The sequence below is a fragment of the Pseudophryne corroboree genome, chromosome 6 (assembly GCF_028390025.1).
Source record: "Pseudophryne corroboree isolate aPseCor3 chromosome 6, aPseCor3.hap2, whole genome shotgun sequence".
In the NCBI taxonomy this organism is placed as follows: domain Eukaryota; kingdom Metazoa; phylum Chordata; class Amphibia; order Anura; family Myobatrachidae; genus Pseudophryne; species Pseudophryne corroboree.
In genome coordinates, this window is record NC_086449.1 from 9,920,191 (window position 1) to 9,942,191 (window position 22,001).

The 22,001-nt window shown below is 45.7% G+C and overlaps 2 protein-coding genes across 2 annotated transcripts; both read right to left on the bottom strand.

The window, feature by feature from the left end:
• Positions 1–3,446: 3,446 nt before the first annotated feature.
• On the bottom strand, positions 3,447–4,367 carry LOC134933940 (olfactory receptor 5B12-like). Its single transcript, XM_063929479.1, has one exon. The coding sequence runs from the start codon at positions 4,365–4,367 to the stop codon at positions 3,447–3,449; it is 921 nt and encodes a 306-aa protein (XP_063785549.1).
• A 700-nt stretch (positions 4,368–5,067) lies between these two features.
• On the bottom strand, positions 5,068–5,670 carry LOC134934757 (claudin-4-like). Its single transcript, XM_063930123.1, has one exon. The coding sequence runs from the start codon at positions 5,668–5,670 to the stop codon at positions 5,068–5,070; it is 603 nt and encodes a 200-aa protein (XP_063786193.1).
• Positions 5,671–22,001: the final 16,331 nt, after the last annotated feature.

Sequence of the window (22,001 nt, forward strand, 5' to 3'; positions counted from 1 at the left end):
CTGGTCCTCACATGTGGCTGAGGAGCCACATCGCTCTCACTAGAGGACTCAGGCGCCTCCTCTGCCACCTCCTCCGCCTCACTTCCCTCACTAACCTCCTCAACCTCACTATCCTCCTGCACCTCCCCAACCTCACTCACCTCAGACTCAGACATGCTGAGAAGAAACACAGAACAGATAATAAATAAAAACAATAAACAAATACCTCCTCTACCTCCACACAGCACACACCACACACACACACACACACACACACACACACACACACACACACACACACACAAACAAACCGACAAGAGACTCTAAAAAAAAACCACGGACAGTAAATAAGACAGACTAATAAGTAACAATACAACCACAAAAACAAGACAACTTTCAATGCACAACACTCAGAAATCACAATACAAAAACCACAACAACTCACCAAGCTCCTCTCAACACAGAATCGACACCATTCCTAAAATTCCGGCCGCAAAACAAAAAACTCTGCCGCATCGTAAAAAATACGAAACATGCGTCACAACACACATCTTCGGCCGAAATACAACACAATCGGCCATAAAAAAAACCCAAAACGAATCTTATCGACATCGGAAAATACGAAATCTGAAAATACGGCAGCTTAGTAAATTAACGAAGATGGTTTCAAAAAGTTGCAGGAAAATACGGATGATAAAATTTGTAATCAAACTCCCTACAAATCGACAAAAACACGAATCTTAGTAAATATACCCCAAGATTGGGTGTCCTGCGTCTAAGCAGACAATTGCACGATGGATCAGATGTACTATTCAGCATGCTTATTCCATGGCAGGATTGCCGATACTGAATTCAGTTACGGCCCACTCTACTAGGAAAGTGGGTTCTTACTGGGCGGCTGCCCGGGGGGGGGGGCTCGGTTCTACAGCTTTGCCGAGCAGCTACTTGGTCAGGGGAAAACACGTTTGCTAAGTTCTACAAGTTTGACACCTTGGCCGCTGAAGACCTTAAATTCGGTCAATCAGTTCTGCAGGAACATCCGCACTCTCCCGCCCGTACTGGGAGCTTTGGTACATCCCCATGGTACTAAATGGACCCCAGCATCCTCTAGGACGTTAGAGAAAATAGGATTTTATATACCTACCGGTAAATCCTTTTCTCGTAGTCCGTAGAGTATGCTGGGCGCCCTCCCGGTGCTCCTTTTTCTTACAAATTATCTTTTCTTCTTGCACAAGTTATCACATGTTAAGTTGTTGTTCAGCAGTTGCTGTAAGATTATTCATGCTCGTTGGCATGTGTTTGAGTTGTATGCCATGTGGTGAGGCATGGTTGAGGGTGTGTGAGCTGGTGCGAATCTCGCCACTAGCTTAAAGTAAATTCTCTCAAAGTTTGTCCGTCTCCTCGGGCACAGTTCCTATACTGAGGTCTGGAGGAGGGGCATAGAGGGAGGAGCCAGTTCACACTGTAAAAAAGTCTTAAAGTGCCGAAGGCTCCTGTGGACCCGTCTATTCCCCATGGTACTAAATGGACCCCAGCATCCTCTACGGACTACGAGAAAAGGATTTACCGGTAGGTATATAAAATCCTATTTTTTCCTAGTTATTTCAAGAATTGGCCTTCCTCTGTCCAGTAAATCCTTGCAGCACAGGCATCCTACAAAAAGAACTCACACTTTTACTTAAAATCACTTCTTATGTGCATATATCTGAACCTCAGCCACAAAATATGATTTCAGTAAGTCCCCATCACCCGCCAACAGGGTGTAAGCTACTAGTTCTTGTTGCATGTTGCTTTCTCAGGCAAGCTATCTTTAACCATCCAATGCGTTTCATCATATGATTGACTTCTTCAGGTACTAAAGATATCCTCCATGTGCACAGCAGCATGTGTAGTATTTATCCACTATACAATAGGTCTACCTCGGGGGACACTTTTGCACTTTTATGTTTCTAGGGCAATAAAAACAAAAATGGAATAAATGAGCCCATGGCTTGCTGAAAGGAGAGCTCAGTTTTGCTAATGGCACCATTATTATAGGCTAAGTCAACCAACCTGCCCTACGATTCCTTAAAATTTGATGGTAGGATTCAGAAGAAGTTGTCTATAGGTTTTGTATGTTATTGATTGCTTCTGCTGTATACTGTATGTAATTGCGTAGCAGCATTACAAATTATACCCAAACATCTAGCTTCAGCTCCTGTGTGGATTTTCTCTTTCCATCCTTACTTACTTTGTGCGGTCAGCCAACCAACACTGATAGATTCCTCTGCCGCAAATCACTGAGCAACAGAGTGATTCTAACAATTAACTCTTTGCGCTATAAGATATGGTATAGCTGATAAATAACCAAACAGTAAATTCTATATATTTCATATGTTTTAATACACATATATAAAAAAACTAGACCGGTCTATAATATCTTAACAATATAAGAACATTAGTGTAATCAATATTATCAAATACTATAAAAAATAACTCAAGGAGGTGGAACCAAGCTGGTCTGTGCACAGTACTAAAACGGACAAATAATTATCTGTGTTTCAGTCCGTATATTGAATTTGTTATAATGCGCAACAATTTACATTTAGAACCCATATAGGAATAGTTGTTCCTTAAATGTTTTTATGAAAGCAATGTTCCGTGTTTTATTGCCCATCAGCAGGGACAGAAAAGTAACATGAAAGTGTGCTCCCAATTGGAGCCTTACGTGTGGTTTCCGTCAATGATGTATGACACAAGGTGGAGTCCCAATGGTAAGCAAAGCGGTCCCGATTTCAGGGGATCAAGCATCTGCAATGATGCCCGCTCGTAACAAAGATGTCCGGCCACGGGAAACGTCGAGACTGTACCACTCTAGTGCTGCTTGCAAGCACCCAGGTCACGGTCTCTCTCCTCTCAATCAGTGTCCGGCTGATGTCAATGGCAATTGTCAGCAATAAAGATGGGTTAAAATGACAATATGAGGGTCCAATATCCACACTTCTGACGCGTTTCGCTCCTTTAACACAGAGTGCTTAATGTCTGGATGCATCCAATTTGGTAACTTTTAAGGACCCTTCAAAAACACTATATCAATTTTCCCATTGCAATTCTTAATTAACAAAAAGGATCTGTTACACAAACATTTCCTTGAATTGAGTTCCAAAGGCAATATAACTTGAGAAGACCACAAGGGAATAAGAAGTACTGATGTCTATGCTGTTCCTCTCTACGTGTCCACAAGGGCAGCAAATTATTATTATTATTATTATTATTATTATTATTATTATTATTATTATTATGTGGCTTGGATGTTTACTGTGCGAATATAATGTGTCTTATAAATAACCCATACAGGACATAGAAATCAATGGAACCCTAAACTGTGTTATTTGTTTTATTTCCATGATGGCTTTCTAGAATTGCCTTCCATGTGGAACATTCTTAGAGGAAAAGCTCATGAGAACATGATGAACATTTTGTCTAATTTATGTAGTTTTTTGCATAATGACCCTTTTCACCTCTTGGTTTCTCAGACTGTATATAATTGGATTCAACATGGGAATCACCATTGAGTAGATGACAGAGACCACCTTGTCTCGTTGATCAAAGACCCTGGCAGATGGGCGCAGATAGATGAAGAAAACTGTCCCGTAGACTATGGAGACACACATGAGATGTGAGGAACACGTACTGAATGCTTTTTGCCTGCCCTTACTGGATTTTATCCGTAAAATGGATGAAACAATTAGAGCATATGAGATCAGGACTGTCATCATAGATCCAATACCACAAGAACACACAATGAAAACATTTACCATGTCACATGGCAGAGTTCTAGAGCAGGACAACGTGAGCAGAGGAGGTCCTTCACAGTAGATGTAGTCTATAATGTTTGACCCACAGTAATGGAGACTGAATACACAGCTGGTCTGCACTGATGACTGCAGGAAGCCAATAGATAAAGACAGGAGCACCAGACTCAAGCATTTTTTATGGGTCATAATTAAGACATAATAGAGAGGATGGCAGATAGCGATATATCGGTCATAGGACATGCTGGAGAGCAGGAGAGACGCTGTGACTGCTAGGGCGGTAAAGAAGAAGAACTGAAGAGCACAACCAGTGAATGAGATGGACTTTATCTTGGACAGAAGGTCAAAAAGCACTTTAGGGGTTACCACTGAGGAGTTACAGATGTCAGCCAGGGAGAGGCAGCTCAGGAGATAGTACATTGGAGTTTGGAGGGTGGACGTCTTATAGACAACAGTTATCATGCCAACATTGCCAACTATGGTCACCAAGTAAACAAGGAAGAAGAATATGAAGAGGAAGGGGACAAGTTCTTCATTGTCTGTTAGGCTGGAAAACACAAAGACTCTCACTTGTGTCACGTTTTTTATGTCCATTGTATTCATTGTCTGTAGTGGTGAAGAACAATAAAAATATACATTTTACAGATCTGGAATAAACCATATAACATTAAACATAGAAAATAAAGCCTGGAAATAAGAGGAAAGATTGGCTGAGAACTTACTTACATTTTTGACTGTATAGCATCCCAATATTAAGTAAGGCTTTCTATGGTGGCGTTTTAACTATAATACTAATGATTCCTGTGTTAAGAGATGTAAATTGGTCCCTTACCTGCCTGGCGCATCATTGTCTGACATCCGAGATCCTAATGATTTCTCAAATTAAGGAACGTTATTATATAAAACCCAGTGTCCCAGGAGTATAATTATACTTAGTCCCAGCACGGAAACCGATATACATAGACACAAACACTTGTCACATAATTGGTGAAGTGAGATTGCTCTTGGAATCAGAAAGCAATTGCAGTCTTTCATAATAATTAATGTATTACTTTGTCACATTATGTGCACTAAAAAAAGGTATCAGACAGAAACTTAAAGACTGTAATCTCTATTGTCTAGTGCCCCAATTTATTTTATTTGTTTTACAAAACAAAAGAAAGTTTATTAGCAAAGCATAAGATTATATAAAAAGCCCAGCAGAACTGGGCGGTATAGGGCCATCATCACATTTTACAGAAGCCCCACCCCCCGGTACTCCGCCCACCCCAGTTCAGACATAGTTCTTGCTGGGTTAGTCACTGTGGGGCTGAGAGGTGGCAGCGGTGTACCGGGCAGTGTAAGGGACATTGTCTTTCTTGGGGCCTGAGCAGCTGAGAAGAACACCACCCATCAGCATCAGAGCCGAGGAAGACCACCCGATATAGATAGAAGCCCCCAGCTCCCTATTCTGAGCTTCAACCACAAGGGGATTGTAGAAGTCATGGATAATGGACTTGGCCAACCAATAAACTGGAATCAACAGGAGGATGCTGCCCACAATGAAGACCATGCCAGACACCATAGAAACCCGGGCCTTGGTCTTCCTATTCTCCACACAGTTTGTGCATTTGGCACCAATAATGCTGATTAGCAGGGCGAGGAGCGCCACCAGGATGCAGATGATGCAGAGGGCACGGGCAGCCAGCAGTTCCTTGGCCAGCACCAGCATAGAGTCATAGACTTTGCACAGCATCTGGCCGGTGCTCTGCACAAGGCAGTTCATCCACAGTCCTTCCCAGATGATCTGGGCCACCACAATGTTGCTCCCAATGAACGCCGTCACCCTCCACATGGGTAGGGCAAATACAATGATGGAGCCAATCCAGCCGACGAGAGCAAGCACCATCCCAAGCATCTGGAGACTGGTACAAAGCCATCGCTGATGTGGTGGAAGCTGCAGAAATGACCTGCGGAAGTGACCTCCCAGTGATTTTTTAAGATCACTGGACAGAAAGGCCGAGGCAGGGGAAACTTGGTAAGGACTCAAGGGGAGATGTGCTAAGCCACTCTCCATGGCTTGATACATCTCCCAGTCAATTACATATACAATACAGGTTGAGTATCCCTTATCCAAAATGCTTGGGACCAGAAGTATTTTGGATATCGGATTTTTACGTATTTTGGAATAATTGCATAACATAAGGAGATATCATGGTGATGGGACCTAAATCTAAGCACAGAATGCATTTATGTTACATATACACCTTATACACACAGCCTGAAGGTCATTTTAGCCAATATTTTTTGTAACTTTGTGCATTAAACAAAGTGTGTCTACATTCACACAATTCATTTATGTTTCATATACACTGTCACAACTGAGGGCCTGAGCTGATGGGAGGCAGCCTCAGTTGTAGGGGCTGAGATGTACCGGAACCTGGGAGGTTGTATCAGACCCCTGGACATGTAAGTAACATGAATAATAACTGCCCGAAGGCGTGACCACGACAACTTGGATAAAAGTCAATGATGTTTATTATGACAACTCCGCAACACAGCAGCAGTAAAAGAAAACGTAAAAGTCAGCAAAGAATAAATACAGTTCCTGGGTACTACAGGATGGCAGGAGCCACAGAGCACTGGTAGTGTGAGATAGTTCTTATGATCTTCTAGATGGAGAGTCCTTACCAGGCCCGACTGTAGCAATGGAGATAACCCAGGATTGTGCCAGCTGGTGTTCCAGGAAAAGCTGGGTTGCTGAAGATAAAACAGCTGCTGTGGATACTGGCTGGAACCAGACTGTTGTTAGCACGGAGTGGATACTGGCTGGAACCAGTTAAATAATAAATGAACTTGGGAGCGATGAAATATGAACTGAAATGTAGAACTTGAGAGCGGAGAAATAATAATACCGGTGGAGAGTGGTAAAGTGTAGAAAGGACACCGGCCCTTTAAGGGAAGCTGTACTCTGCTGGAAGCTGAGCTGGAAGCAGGTAATGTTGTAGCTGGAAACAGATGAATCCACAATGGATTGGAGAGTCAGGCTACACCGCAGGTGGAATGCTGGTGCGGGTCTCTATGGTGGAAGTCTTGAGACAGGAGCTGGAACCTGGAAGACAATCACAGGAGAGAGACAAACAGGAACTAGGTTTGACAACCAAAGCACTGACGCCTTCCTTGCTCAGGCACAGTGTATTTATACCTGCAGCAAGGAAGGGATTGGCTAGGCAATTATGCAGATTATCAATACTGAGAACAGATTGGTGGAAATGATCAGCTGACAGAATCCAAGATGGCTGCGCCCATGCAGACACTTGGAGGGAAGTTTGGTTTGTAATCCATGTGGTAATGAAAACAGTAATGGCGGCGCCGGCCACCGGAGACAGGAGGCGCCAGGCTGACAGATGCACATCCAACCACGCGGACACAGCGGAGGCCGCGGCTGACGTAATCGACACTCTGCATGCAGAAGTTCAGGGACGGCGGCGGAGGCCGCGGGAGACGCCATGCCAGGTGTAATATGGCGTTTACTGTGACAGGAGAGGATACAGGAATGTACACATCAGGATAACAGATGGGATCCGGTCCTGGAGCGCTGAGCCAGCCTTAGGAGGCATCTGATGGGTAAGAAATGGCGTCCAGATACCCGGATCGTGACAGCACCCCCCCCTTTAGGAGTGGCCCCAGGACACTTCTTTGGCTTTTGAGGAAACTTGGAATGGAATCTCCGGACCAAGGCAGGAGCATGGACATCAGAAGCATTGGTCCATGAACGTTCCTCAGGACCATAACCCTTCCAGTCAATAAGATATTGTAGTTGACCGTAACGGTGACGTGAGTCCAGGATCTTGGCCACTTCATACTCAACGCCTCGTTGAGTTTGGACTTTCGGAGTTGGAGGAAGTGAGGAATGAAACCGATTCAAGATCAGCGGTTTCAACAGGGAAACATGGAATGTCCTGGGTATTTTTAAGAAGGGAGGCAACTGGAGTCTGTAAGCAACAGGATTGATGACTTGTTCAATCTTGAAAGGACCGATATAGCGAGGTGCAAACTTCATACTGGGAACTCTTAACCTCAAATTCTTCGTGGATAACCATACCCGATCACCCACCTTGAGAGCAGGAACTGCTCGACGCTTCTTATCCGCAAACTTCTTGTACCTGAACGATGCCTTGAGCAGAGCTGATCGTACGCTCTTCCAGATATTGGCAAACTGATGCAAGGTGATATCCACTGCGGGAACAGAAGTTGCTGGAAGCGGTTGGAACTCAGGGACTTTAGGGTGGAATCCAAAGTTAGTGAAGAATGGTGTTGAAGCAGATGAAGAATGATACTGGTTGTTATGACAGAACTCGGCCCAGGGAAGTAATTGAACCCAGTCATCTTGAGAGGAGGACACATAGATGCGGAGGAAGGCCTCCAAGTCCTGAATCACCCTCTCGGTTTGACCATTGGTCTGAGGATGGTAAGCCGTGGAAAACTTTAGCTTGACTTGGAGGACTTGACATAAACTTCGCCAGAATTTGGCTGTGAATTGAACTCCTCGATCTGAGATAATTTCTTCAGGAAGACCGTGGAGTCGGAAGATCTCTTGTATGCATACTTGAGCCAACTTGGAAGCTGACGGAAGACCGGTGAGAGGAATGAAGTGTGCCATCTTGGTGAACCGGTCAACTACCACCCAGATGGTATTGAACTTGTTGCACATGGGTAAGTCTGTAATGAAATCCATCGACAAGTGGGTCCATGGTCGACGGGGAACGGATAGTGGAACCAGTTGCCCCGCAGGCGACTGGCGGGATACTTTATGTTGGGCACACTTTGGGCAAGATGCAATAAACTCCAAGACGTCCTTTTTCAGAGTTGGCCACCAATAGGACCTAGAGATAAACTCCAGGGTTTTTTGGATACCTGTATGTCCGGCAAAACGGGAAGCATGGGCCCAATGCATGAGCTTCTTCCTTAGCATCGGCTTCACAAAACTTTTCCCTGATGGGGGCGTAGAGTCCATCCCTACCGTGGAGAATGCCAACGGATTTATAATAGGATGCTTGTCTGAAGACTCTGACTCATTTTCTTGCTCCCATGAGCGGGAAAGGGCATCGGCCTTGCGATTCTGAGAGCCCGGACAGAACTGGAGTTTAAAGTCGAACCTGGAAAAGAAAAGTGCCCATCTGGCCTGACGAGGGTTGAGACATTGTGCGCCCTTCAGGTATAAAAGGTTCTTGTGGTCTGTAAGTATGGTGATTGAATGAGAAGCTCCCTCCAACAGATACCTCCACTCTTCTAGAGCGAGCTTGATGGCTAGCAACTCCTGGTCGCCAATGGCATAGTTGCGCTCAGCTGGGGAGAACTTCCGGGAGAAGAAACTGCAAGGGTGTAAATGGCCATCTTTAGCCCTCTGAGATAACACCGCTCCTACTCCAACGGAGGAGGCATCCACCTCTAAGATGAAAGGAGAGTCGATGTCAGGCTGTTTCAGAACAGGCGCAGAGATGAACCTTTGTTTTAAAAGATGAAATGCTTGCATGGCTTCTTCAGACCACTTGGACGGGTTAGCACCCTTCTTAGTGAAAGCAGTAATAGGCGCCACAATGGTGGAAAAGTCTCGTATAAACTTTCGGTAATAGTTGGCGAACCCTAAGAACCTCTGGACCCCTTTGAGGGTTAAGGGTACCGGCCAATTTTGGATTGCTTGTAGTTTCTCAGGATCCATCTCTAGTCCGGAACCGGACACAATGTACCCTAGAAACGGAATGGACTTGACTTCAAAGACGCATTTTTCTAATTTGCAATAGAGATGATTGACACGGAGACGGGACAGAACCTCTTTAACCCAAAAACGATGTTCCTCTAAATCGTTGGCAAAAATGAGGATATCGTCTAGATAGACCACGACATGACGGTATAGAATGTCTCTGAAGATCTCATTGACAAAATGCTGGAAGACAGCTGGAGCATTGCTCAATCCGAAGGGCATGACGAGGTACTCATAATGTCCGTCACGGGTGTTAAAGGCGGTCTTCCACTCGTCACCCTCACGGATCCGGATGAGATTGTATGCACCTCGCAAGTCCAGCTTTGTAAAGATGGTAGCTCCGCTAACTCTGTCAAAGAGCTCAGTAATCAGGGGTAAAGGATAACGGTTCTTGATGGTAATGTCGTTCAAACCTCTGTAGTCGATGCACGGCCGCAGACCACCATCTTTCTTTTTTACAAAAAAGAAGCCTGCGCCGGCTGGAGAAGAAGAAGGTCGAATGAACCCATTTGCTAGGTTCTCTTTAATATATTCCTCCATAGAATGCGTCTCAGGCAGAGACAACGGATAAGTTCGGCCTCGAGGTGGAACCTTCCCTGGAACGAGATCAATCGGACAGTCCCATTCTCTATGAGGAGGAAGGATATCAGCAGAAGCTTTACTGAACACATCCGTGAAATCTTGATATGGAGGAGGTGGAACATCAGACGACCTGGGGGAGGAAGAACAGACAGGCAATACTTTAAACAAACATGTCTCAGCACAGGAGGAACCCCATGCCAGGATTTGCGTAGTCGTCCAATCAATTGTAGGATTGTGAAGACGGAGCCATGGAAGGCCCAGGACCACAGGATGTGTGGCTCTTGGAATCACTAAAAAAGAAATAAGTTCGGAATGAAGAACTCCCACTCTCAGACGAACTGGTAGAGTCCTTAAAGAAATAACTGCATCAAAAATTTTGCTGCCATCCACGGCAGTTAAAGAAATGGACGAAGGAAGTCTCTCGGTGGGTAGGGACCACCGTTTAACATAGGCTTCGGTAATAAAGTTCCCAGCTGCTCCGGAATCAAGGAGGGCAATGACGTTCCGATAACGTTGAGCAACTTGAAGCGAGACTGGGAGATTACAATCTTGAGGAGATGGAGAGGAGATCATTACTCCTAGCCGGCCCTCTCCTTGGCGAGCTAGGATTTGGAGTTTCCCGGATGTTTGGGACAGGCATTAATGGTGTGAGACGGAGCTGCACAATAGAGACAGAGAAACTCGGAGAGACGTCTTCGGCGCTCAGCAGGAGTTAAACGGGAACGGCCAAGTTGCATGGGCTCATCTTTAGATGGTGACAGTTGACGAGGAGGAGGAGCAGAAGATTTTGGAGCAGATGATTTTCCACGCTCAGTTGCTCTCTCTATGAAACGTAAATCAACTTTCGTGCAGAGTGAGATTAGCTCATCTAACTTAGAAGGTAAGTCTCTGGTAGCTAACTCATCTTTAATACGCTCAGATAAGCCATGCCAGAATGCAGCATACAGGGCCTCGTCGTTCCATGCCAGTTCGGATGCCAGGATCTGGAACTGTATCAGATATTGTCCTACAGTACGTGACCCCTGGCGTAAACGGAGAATCTCGGATGAAGCTGAGGTTACCCGGCCTGGCTCGTCGAAGATGCGCCTGAATGTTGACACGAAGGCAGTGTAGGAAGATAGCAGGGTGTCGGACCTCTCCCATAACGGTGATGCCCAATCAAGGGCTGAGCCACTGAGAAGAGAAATAATGTAGGCAATTTTTGTACGGTCACTGGGAAAATTGCCAGGTTGTAGCTCAAACTGAATCTCACACTGGTTGAGAAATCCCCTGCAGAATCTTGGAGATCCGTCAAATTTTGCTGGCGTTGGAAGATGAAGACGTGGAGCAGAAATGGATAAGGTGGGTGGGGTTATAGCTGGAGTCATTGTGGTTGACGCACCAGACGCGCCTGATCCACGGAGAGTTGTCTGAATCCCATCCAGCCGAGTAGATAGATCCTGGAGACAGCGGATGATGTGGCCCTGTGCAGCCTCCTGATGTTCTAGTCGGGCTGCCAGTTCTTGCATCGGCCTGGCCGCTTGATCCTGGTCTCCGGCTGGATTCATTAGGTCAGTGCTTACTGTCACAACTGAGGGCCTGAGCTGATGGGAGGCAGCCTCAGTTGTAGGGGCTGAGATGTACCGGAACCTGGGAGGTTGTATCAGACCCCTGGACATGTAAGTAACATGAATAATAACTGCCCGAAGGCGTGACCACGACAACTTGGATAAAAGTCAATGACGTTTATTATGACAACTCCGCAACACAGCAGCAGTAAAAGAAAACGTAAAAGTCAGCAAAGAATAAATACAGTTCCTGGGTACTACAGGATGGCAAGAGCCACAGAGCACTGGTAGTGTGAGATAGTTCTTATGATCTTCTAGATGGAGAGTCCTTACCAGGCCCGACTGTAGCAATGGAGATAACCCAGGATTGTGCCAGCTGGTGTTCCAGGAAAAGCTGGGTTGCTGAAGATAAAACAGCTGCTGTGGATACTGGCTGGAACCAGACTGTTGTTAGCACGGAGTGGATACTGGCTGGAACCAGTTAAATAATAAATGAACTTGGGAGCAATGAAATATGAACTGAAATGTAGAACTTGAGAGCGGAGAAATAATAATACCGGTGGAGAGTGGTAAAGTGTAGAAAGGACACCGGCCCTTTAAGGGAAGCTGTACTCTGCTGGAAGCTGAGCTGGAAGCAGGTAATGTTGTAGCTGGAAACAGATGAATCCACAATGGATTGGAGAGTCAGGCTACACCGCAGGTGGAATGCTGGTGCGGGTCTCTATGGTGGAAGTCTTGAGACAGGAGCTGGAACCTGGAAGACAATCACAGGAGAGAGACAAACAGGAACTAGGTTTGACAACCAAAGCACTGACGCCTTCCTTGCTCAGGCACAGTGTATTTATTAGAGATGAGCGGGTTCGGTTTCTCTGAATCCGAACCCGCACGAACTTCATGTTTTTTTTTCACGGGTCCGAGCGACTCGGATCTTCCCGCCTTGCTCGGTTAACCCGAGCGCGCCCGAACGTCATCATGACGCTGTCGGATTCTCGCGAGACTCAGATTCTATATAAGGAGCCGCGCGTCGCCGCCATTTTCACACGTGCATTGAGATTGATAGGGAGAGGACGTGGCTGGCGTCCTCTCCATTTAGATTAGGAGAGAGAGAGAGAGATTGACCTGAGGCTGATACTGTAGAAGAGAGTGCAGAGTTTAGTGACTGACCACAGTGACCACCAGCAGTGCAGTTGTTTTATTTAATATATCCGTTCTCTGCCTGAAAAAAACGGTACACACAGTGACTCAGTCACATACCATATCTGTGTGCACTGCTCAGCCCAGTGTGCTGCATGCCTGCATCATCTATGTATATATTATATATCTGACTGTGCTCAGCTCACACAGCTTATAATTGTGGGGGAGACTGGGGAGCACTGCAGTGCCAGTTATAGGTTATAGCAGGAGCCAGGAGTACAAGACAGTCACATACCATATCTGTGTGCACTGCTCAGCCCAGTGTGCTGCATCATCTATGTATATATTATATATCTGACTGTGCTCAGCTCACACAGCTTATAATTGTGGGGGAGACTGGGGAGCACTGCAGTGCCAGTTATAGGTTATAGCAGGAGCCAGGAGTACATATTATATTAAAATTAAACAGTGCACACTTTTGCTGCAGGAGTGCCACTGCCAGTGTGACTGACCAGTGACCTGACCACACTGACCACCAGTATAGTTAGTAGTATACTATATTGTGATTGCCTGAAAAAGTTAAACACTCGTCGTGTGACTTCACTTGTGTGGTTTTTTTTTTTTATTCTATAAAAAACTCATTCTGCTGACAGACAGTGTCCAGCAGGTCCGTCATTATATAATATATATACCTGTCCGGCTGCAGTAGTGATATATATATATTTTTTATATCATTATTTATCATCCAGTCGCAGCAGACACAGTACGGTAGTTCACGGCTGTAGCTACCTCTGTGTCGGCACTCGGCAGTCCATCCATAATTGTATACCACCTACCCGTGGTTTTTTTTTCTTTCTTCTTTATACATACATACTACTACATCTCTTTATCAACCAGTCTATATTAGCAGCAGACACAGTACAGTACGGTAGTTCACGGCTGTGGCTACCTCTGTGTCGGCACTCGGCAGTCCGTCCATAATTGTATACCACCTAACCGTGGTTTTTTTTTCTTTCTTCTTTATACATACATACTACGACATCTCTTTATCAACCAGTCTATATTAGCAGCAGACACAGTACAGTACGGTAGTTCACGGCTGTGGCTACCTCTGTGTCGGCACTCGGCAGTCCGTCCATAATTGTATACCACCTAACCGTGGTTTTTTTTTCTTTCTTCTTCATACATACATACTACGACATCTCTTTATCAACCAGTCTTTATTAGCAGCAGACACAGTACAGTACGGTAGTTCACGGCTGTGGCTACCTCTGTGTCGGCACTCGGCAGTCCGTCCATAATTGTATACCACCTAACCGTGGTTTTTTTTCTTTCTTCTTTATACATACATACTACGACATCTCTTTATCAACCAGTCTATATTAGCAGCAGACACAGTACAGTACGGTAGTTCATGGCTGTGGCTACCTCTGTGTCGGCACTCGGCAGTCCGTCCATAATTGTATACCACCTAACGGTGGTTTTATTTTCTTTCTTCTTCATACATACATACTACGACATCTCTTTATCAACCAGTCTATATTAGCAGCAGACACAGTACAGTATGGTAGTTCACGGCTGTGGCTACCTCTGTGTCGGCACTCGGCAGTCCGTCCATAATTGTATACCACCTACCCGTGGTTTTTTTTTCTTTCTTCTTTATACATACATACTACTACATCTCTTTATCAACCAGTCTATATTAGCAGCAGACACAGTACAGTACGGTAGTTCACGGCTGTGGCTACCTCTGTGTCGGCACTCGGCAGTCCGTCCATAATTGTATACCACCTACCCGTGGTTTTTTTTTCTTTCTTCTTCATACATACATACTACGACATCTCTTTATCAACCAGTCTATATTAGCAGCAGACACAGTACAGTACGGTAGTTCACGGCTGTGGCTACCTCTGTGTCGGCACTCGGCAGTCCGTCCATAATTGTATACCACCTAACCGTGGTTTTTTTTTTCTTTCTTCTTCATACATACATACTACGACATCTCTTTATCAACCAGTCTATATTAGCAGCAGACACAGTACGGTAGTTCACGGCTGTAGCTACCTCTGTGTCGGCACTCGGCAGTCCGTCCATAATTGTATACTAGTATCCATCCATCTCCATTGTTTACCTGAGGTGCCTTTTAGTTGTGCCTATTAAAATATGGAGAACAAAAATGTTGAGGTTCCAAAATTAGGGAAAGATCAAGATCCACTTCCACCTCGTGCTGAAGCTGCTGCCACTAGTCACGGCCGAGACGATGAAATGCCAGCAACGTCGTCTGCCAAGGCCGATGCCCAATGTCATAGTACAGAGCATGTCAAATCCAAAACACCAAATATCAGTAAAAAAAGGACTCCAAAACCTAAAATAAAATTGTCGGAGGAGAAGCGTAAACTTGCCAATATGCCATTTACCACACGGAGTGGCAAGGAACGGCTGAGGCCCTGGCCTATGTTCATGGCTAGTGGTTCAGCTTCACATGAGGATGGAGGCACTCAGCCTCTCGCTAGAAAAATGAAAAGACTCAAGCTGGCAAAAGCAGTAGCACCGCAAAGAACTGTGCGTTCTTCGAAATCCCAAATCCACAAGGAGAGTCCAATTGTGTCGGTTGCGATGCCTGACCTTCCCAACACTGGACGTGAAGAGCATGCGCCTTCCACCATTTGCACGCCCCCTGCAAGTGCTGGAAGGAGCACCCGCAGTCCAGTTCCTGATAGTCAGATTGAAGATGTCAGTGTTGAAGTACACCAGGATGAGGAGGATATGGGTGTTGCTGGCGCTGGGGAGGAAATTGACCAGGAGGATTCTGATGGTGAGGTGGTTTGTTTAAGTCAGGCACCCGGGGAGACACCTGTTGTCCGTGGGAGGAATATGGCCGTTGACATGCCTGGTGAAAATACCAAAAAAATCAGCTCTTCGGTGTGGAACTATTTCAACAGAAATGCGGACAACAGGTGTCAAGCCGTGTGTTCCCTTTGTCAAGCTGTAATAAGTAGGGGTAAGGACGTTAACCACCTCGGAACATCCTCCCTTATACGTCACCTGCAGCGCATTCATAATAAGTCAGTGACAAGTTCAAAAACTTTGGGTGACAGCGGAAGCAGTCCACTGACCAGTAAATCCCTTCCTCTTGTAACCAAGCTCACGCAAACCACCCCACCAACTCCCTCAGTGTCAATTTCCTCCTTCCCCAGGAATGCCAATAGTCCTGCAGGCAATGTCACTGGCAATTCTGACGAGTCCTCTCCTGCCTGGGATTCCTCCGATGCATCCTTGCGTGTAACGCCTACTGCTGCTGGCGCTGCTGTTGTTGCTGCTGGGAGTCGATGGTCATCCCAGAGGGGAAGTCGTAAGACCACTTGTACTACTTCCACCAAGCAATTGACTGTCCAACAGTCCTTTGCGAGGAAGATGAAATATCACAGCAGTCATCCTACTGCAAAGCGGATAACTGAGGCCTTGGCATCCTGGGTGGTGAGAACCGTGGTTCCGGTATCCATCATTACTGCAGAGCCAACTAGAGACTTGTTGGAGGTACTGTGTCCCCGGTACCAAATACCATCTAGGTTCCATTTCTCTAGGCAGGCGATACCGAAAATTTACACAGACCTCAGAAAAAGAGTCACCAGTGTCCTAAAAAATGCAGCTGTACCCAATGTCCACTTAACCACGGACATGTGGACAAGTGGAGCAGGGCAGGGTCAGGACTATATGACTGTGACAGCCCACTGGGTAGATGTATGGACTCCCGCCGCAAGAACAGCAGCGGCGGCACCAGTAGCAGCATCTCGCAAATGCCAACTCTTTCCTAGGCAGGCTACGCTTTCTATCACCGCTTTCCAGAATACGCACACAGCTGAAAACCTCTTACGGCAACTGAGGAAGATCATCGCGGAATGGCTTACCCCAATTGGACTCTCCTGTGGATTTGTGGCATCGGACAACGCCAGCAATATTGTGTGTGCATTAAATATGGGCAAATTCCAGCACGTCCCATGTTTTGCACATACCTTGAATTTGGTGGTGCAGAATTATTTAAAAAACGACAGGGGCGTGCAAGAGATGCTGTCGGTGGCCAGAAAAATTGCGGGACACTTTCGGCGTACAGGCACCACGTACAGAAGACTGGAGCACCACCAAAATCTACTGAACCTGCCCTGCCATCATCTGAAGCAAGAAGTGGTAACGAGGTGGAATTCAACCCTCTATATGCTTCAGAGGTTGGAGGAGCAGCAAAAGGCCATTCAAGCCTATACAATTGAGCACGATATAGGAGGTGGAATGCACCTGTCTCAAGCGCAGTGGAGAATGATTTCAACGTTGTGCAAGGTTCTGATGCCCTTTGAACTTGCCACACGTGAAGTCAGTTCAGACACTGCCAGCCTGAGTCAGGTCATTCCCCTCATCAGGCTTTTGCAGAAGAAGCTGGAGACATTGAAGGAGGAGCTAACACGGAGCGATTCCGCTAGGCATGTGGGACTTGTGGATGGAGCCCTTAATTCGCTTAACAAGGATTCACGGGTGGTCAATCTGTTGAAATCAGAGCACTACATTTTGGCCACCGTGCTCGATCCTAGATTTAAAGCCTACCTTGGATCTCTCTTTCCGGCAGACACAAGTCTGCTGGGGTTGAAAGACCTGCTGGTGAGAAAATTGTCAAGTCAAGCGGAACGCGACCTGTCAACATCTCCTCCTTCACATTCTCCCGCAACTGGGGGTGCGAGGAAAAGGCTCAGAATTCCGTGCCCACCCGCTGGCGGTGATGCAGGGCAGTCTGGAGCGACTGCTGATGCTGACATCTGGTCCGGACTGAAGGACCTGACAATGATTACGGACATGTCGTCTACTGTCACTGCATATGATTCTCTCACCATTGAAAGAATGGTGGAGGATTATATGAGTGACCGCATCCAAGTAGGCACGTCACACAGTCCATACTTATACTGGCAGGAAAAAGAGGCAATTTGGAGGCCATTGCACAAACTGGCTTTATTCTACCTAAGTTGCCCTCCCACAAGTGTGTACTCCGAAAGAGTGTTTAGTGCCGCCGCTCACCTTGTCAGCAATCGGCGTACGAGGTTACATCCAGAAAATGTGGAGAAGATGATGTTCATTAAAATGAATTATAATCAATTCCTCCGCGGAGACATTGACCAGCAGCAATTGCCTCCACAAAGTACACAGGGAGCTGAGATGGTGGATTCCAGTGGGGACGAATTGATAATCTGTGAGGAGGGGGATGTACACGGTGATATATCGGAGGGTGATGATGAGGTGGACATCTTGCCTCTGTAGAGCCAGTTTGTGCAAGGAGAGATTAATTGCTTCTTTTTTGGGGGGGGTCCAAACCAACCCGTCATATCAGTCACAGTCGTGTGGCAGACCCTGTCACTGAAATGATGGGTTGGTTAAAGTGTGCATGTCCTGTTTTGTTTATACAACATAAGGGTGGGTGGGAGGGCCCAAGGACAATTCCATCTTGCACCTCTTTTTTCTTTTATTTTTCTTTGCGTCATGTGCTGTTTGGGGAGGGTTTTTTGGAAGGGACATCCTGCGTGACACTGCAGTGCCACTCCTAAATGGGCCCGGTGTTTGTGTCGGCCACTAGGGTCGCTAATCTTACTCACACAGTCAGCTACCTCATTGCGCCTCTTTTTTTCTTTGCGTCATGTGCTGATTGGGGAGGGTTTTTTGGAAGGGACATCCTGCGTGACACTGCAGTGCCACTCCTAAATGGGCCCGGTGTTTGTGTCGGCCACTAGGGTCGCTAATCTTACTCACACAGTCAGCTACCTCATTGCGCCTCTTTTTTTCTTTGCGTCATGTGCTGATTGGGGAGGGTTTTTTGGAAGGGACATCCTGCGTGACACTGCAGTGCCACTCCTAAATGGGCCCGGTGTTTGTGTCGGCCACTAGGGTCGCTAATCTTACTCACACAGTCAGCTACCTCATTGCGCCTCTTTTTTTCTTTGCGTCATGTGCTGATTGGGGAGGGTTTTTTGGAAGGGACATCCTGTGTGACACTGCAGTGCCACTCCTAAATGGGCCCGGTGTTTGTGTCGGCCACTAGGGTCGCTAATCTTACTCACACAGTCAGCTACCTCATTGCGCCTCTTTTTTTCTTTGCGTCATGTGCTGATTGGGGAGGGTTTTTTGGAAGGGACATCCTGCGTGACACTGCAGTGCCACTCCTAAATGGGCCCGGTGTTTGTGTCGGCCACTAGGGTCGCTTATCTTACTCACACAGTCAGCTACCTCATTGCGCCTCTTTTTTTCTTTGCGTCATGTGCTGATTAGGGAGGGTTTTTTGGAAGGGACATCCTGCGTGACACTGCAGTGCCACTCCTAGATGGGCCAGGTGTTTGTGTCGGCCACTAGTGTCGCTTAGCTTAGTCATCCAGCGACCTTGGTGCAAATTTTAGGACTAAAAATAATATTGTGAGGTGTGAGGTATTCAGAATAGACTGAAAATGAGTGGAAATTATGGTTTTTGAGGTTAATAATAATATGGGATCAAAATGACCCCCAAATTCTATGATTTAAGCTGTTTTTTAGTGTTTTTTTAAAAAAACACCCGAATCCAAAACACACCCGAATCCGACAAAAAAAATTCGGTGAGGTTTTGCCAAAACGCGGTCGAACCCAAAACACGGCCGCGGAACCGAACCCAAAACCAAAACACAAAACCCGAAAAATTTCAGGCGCTCATCTCTAGTATTTATACCTGCAGCAAGGAAGGGATTGGCTAGGCAATTATGCAGATTATCAATACTGAGAACAGATTGGTGGAAATGATCAGCTGACAGAATCCAAGATGGCTGCGCCCATGCAGACACTTGGAGGGAAGTTTGGTTTGTAATCCATGTGGTAATGAAAACAGTAATGGCGGCGCCGGCCACCGGAGACAGGAGGCGCCAGGCTGACAGATGCACATCCAACCACGCGGACACAGCGGAGGCCGCGGCTGACGTAATCGCCACTCAGACACTCTGCATGCAGAAGTTCAGGGACGGCGGCGGAGGCCGCGGGAGACGCCATGCCAGGTGTAATATGGCGTTTACTGTGACAGGAGAGGATACAGGAATGTACACATCAGGATAACAGATGGGATCCGGTCCTGGAGCGCTGAGCCAGCCTTAGGAGGCATCTGATAGGTAAGAAATGGCGTCCAGATACCCGGATCGTGACATACACCTTATACACACAGCCTAAAGGTCATTTAATACAATATTTTGAATAACTTTGTGTATTAGACAAAGTTTGTGTACATTGAGCCATCAAAAAACAAAGGTTTCACTATCTCACTCTCACTCAAAAAAGTCAGTATTTCAGAATATTCCGTATTTCGGAATATTTGGATATGGGATACTCAACCTGTATTTGCAAACTCATGATAATCCACCAGCCATGTCAAGGTGTCTTTGCTATGTGGTCCTATAATACATAATAATAGCCCCAGTTTGGGTCATATTTTCATGTATTTCTAAATTGAAAACTAACTTACTGGAGGAACATTAGGTTCCTCCAATGTAATATTTATATCTACAGTATATCAAGTAACTGGATGGCACTCACAGGGGGATTAATTAATTCAATGTTTCAGAGCTTTAATGTGTGTCATTTCCTCAGGTATACAGGGTGAGAGTATGTATTCATGTATAAATAAACACACCAATCAGCTATAATATTAAAACCACTGACAGGTTAAGTGAATAACATAGATTATTTTGCTACAATGATAGGTAAATGTTACAGTAACAGAAAAGACACCTACAAAAACTCTCAGGTAAAGTTGAACGTCAATGGCATAAAACTCGTGCTCCAAGTGACTTCCTCACATACAAGACCACCTACCACTCTTATCGTAATGCCCTGGACATTGCCAAACAAACATTTTTCCAATCTCTGCTTAAGCCACTATCCCCAAGCAACTTTTTAATACATTTAAATCACTTCTCAGCCCTCCCTCACCCAATACTCGAGCCTCTATCAAGGCGCAAGATCTTGAAAGCACATTAATGGGCAAAACCATGTTGTACTGCAGGTGGGGCAGATGTAACATGTGCAGAGAGATTTAAGTTTGGATGAGATGCATTCAAACTGAAATCTAATTTCCAGTGTAAAAATAAAGCAGCCAGTATTTACCCTGCACAGAAACAAAATAACCCACCCAAATCTAAATCTGTCTGCAGATGTTACATCTACCCCACCTGCAGAGCACATGGTTTTGTCCATTAGTGTGCTTTTTTGGTTTGCTAACAAACTTGAATAACCCCCAGAAAAAGCACTGACAAAGTTAGTGAATAATCTGACAACTGCAAAATCTAAAGGCCATTACTCACTTCTTATTCTTCTTGGTCTTGCAAATCCTTTACTCCCTTGGTTTGCGTGATACTGCTCTCTCCTGGCTGTCCTCCTACCTCTATGACCATTCCTTCTCTGTCTCCTCTCATGACTCCACCTCCCCCCCACTTCCTCTACCAGTAGGTGTCCCCCAAGGTTCTGTTCTTGGGCCTCTCCTTTTACATAGTAACATAGTAACATAGTATCTAAGGTTGAAAAAAGACAATTGTCCATCGAGTTCAACCTATTTGTGGTCTCCTATGCATGATGATTTGACTAAAATTTCTGACTGATGCTGCTGTCAGCCGTTACATTTTATCCCTATTTATAGTAACTATAATGCATGACTATGCACCATACCCCTGGATATCATTATCCATTAGGAATTTATCTAACCCATTCTTAAAGGTGTTGACAGATTCCGCCATTACAACTCCCTCGGGCAGGGAATTCCAAACATGTATTGTCCTTACCGTGAAAAAGCCTTTACGCCGTATTGTGCGGAATCTCCTCTCCTCTAACCTGAGCGAGTGTCCACGAGTCCTCTGTGTTGATCTAACCAAAAACAGGTCCCGCGCAAGCTCTTTGTATTGTCCCCTTATATATTTTGTAGATGTTGATCATATCCCCTCTTAGTCTCCGCTTTTCCAATGTAAACATGCCTAGTCTTTCAAGCCTTTCCTTGTATTCCATCGTCTCCATGCCCTTAATTAGTTTGGTCGCCCTTCTCTGTACCTTTTCAAGCTCCAGGATATCATTTTTGTAGTACGGTGCCCAGAATTTTACACAGTATTCAAGGTGTGGCCTCACTAGTGATTTATATAATGGGAGTATAATACTCTCGTCCCTAGCATCAATACCCCGTTTTATGCATGC

Excerpts from the sequence above, each read along its gene's own strand:
- LOC134933940 (XM_063929479.1), bottom strand. The coding sequence starts at position 4,367 with ATGGACATAAAAAACGTGACACAAGTGAGAGTCTTTGTGTTTTCCAGC.
- LOC134934757 (XM_063930123.1), bottom strand. The coding sequence starts at position 5,670 with ATGCTTGGGATGGTGCTTGCTCTCGTCGGCTGGATTGGCTCCATCATT.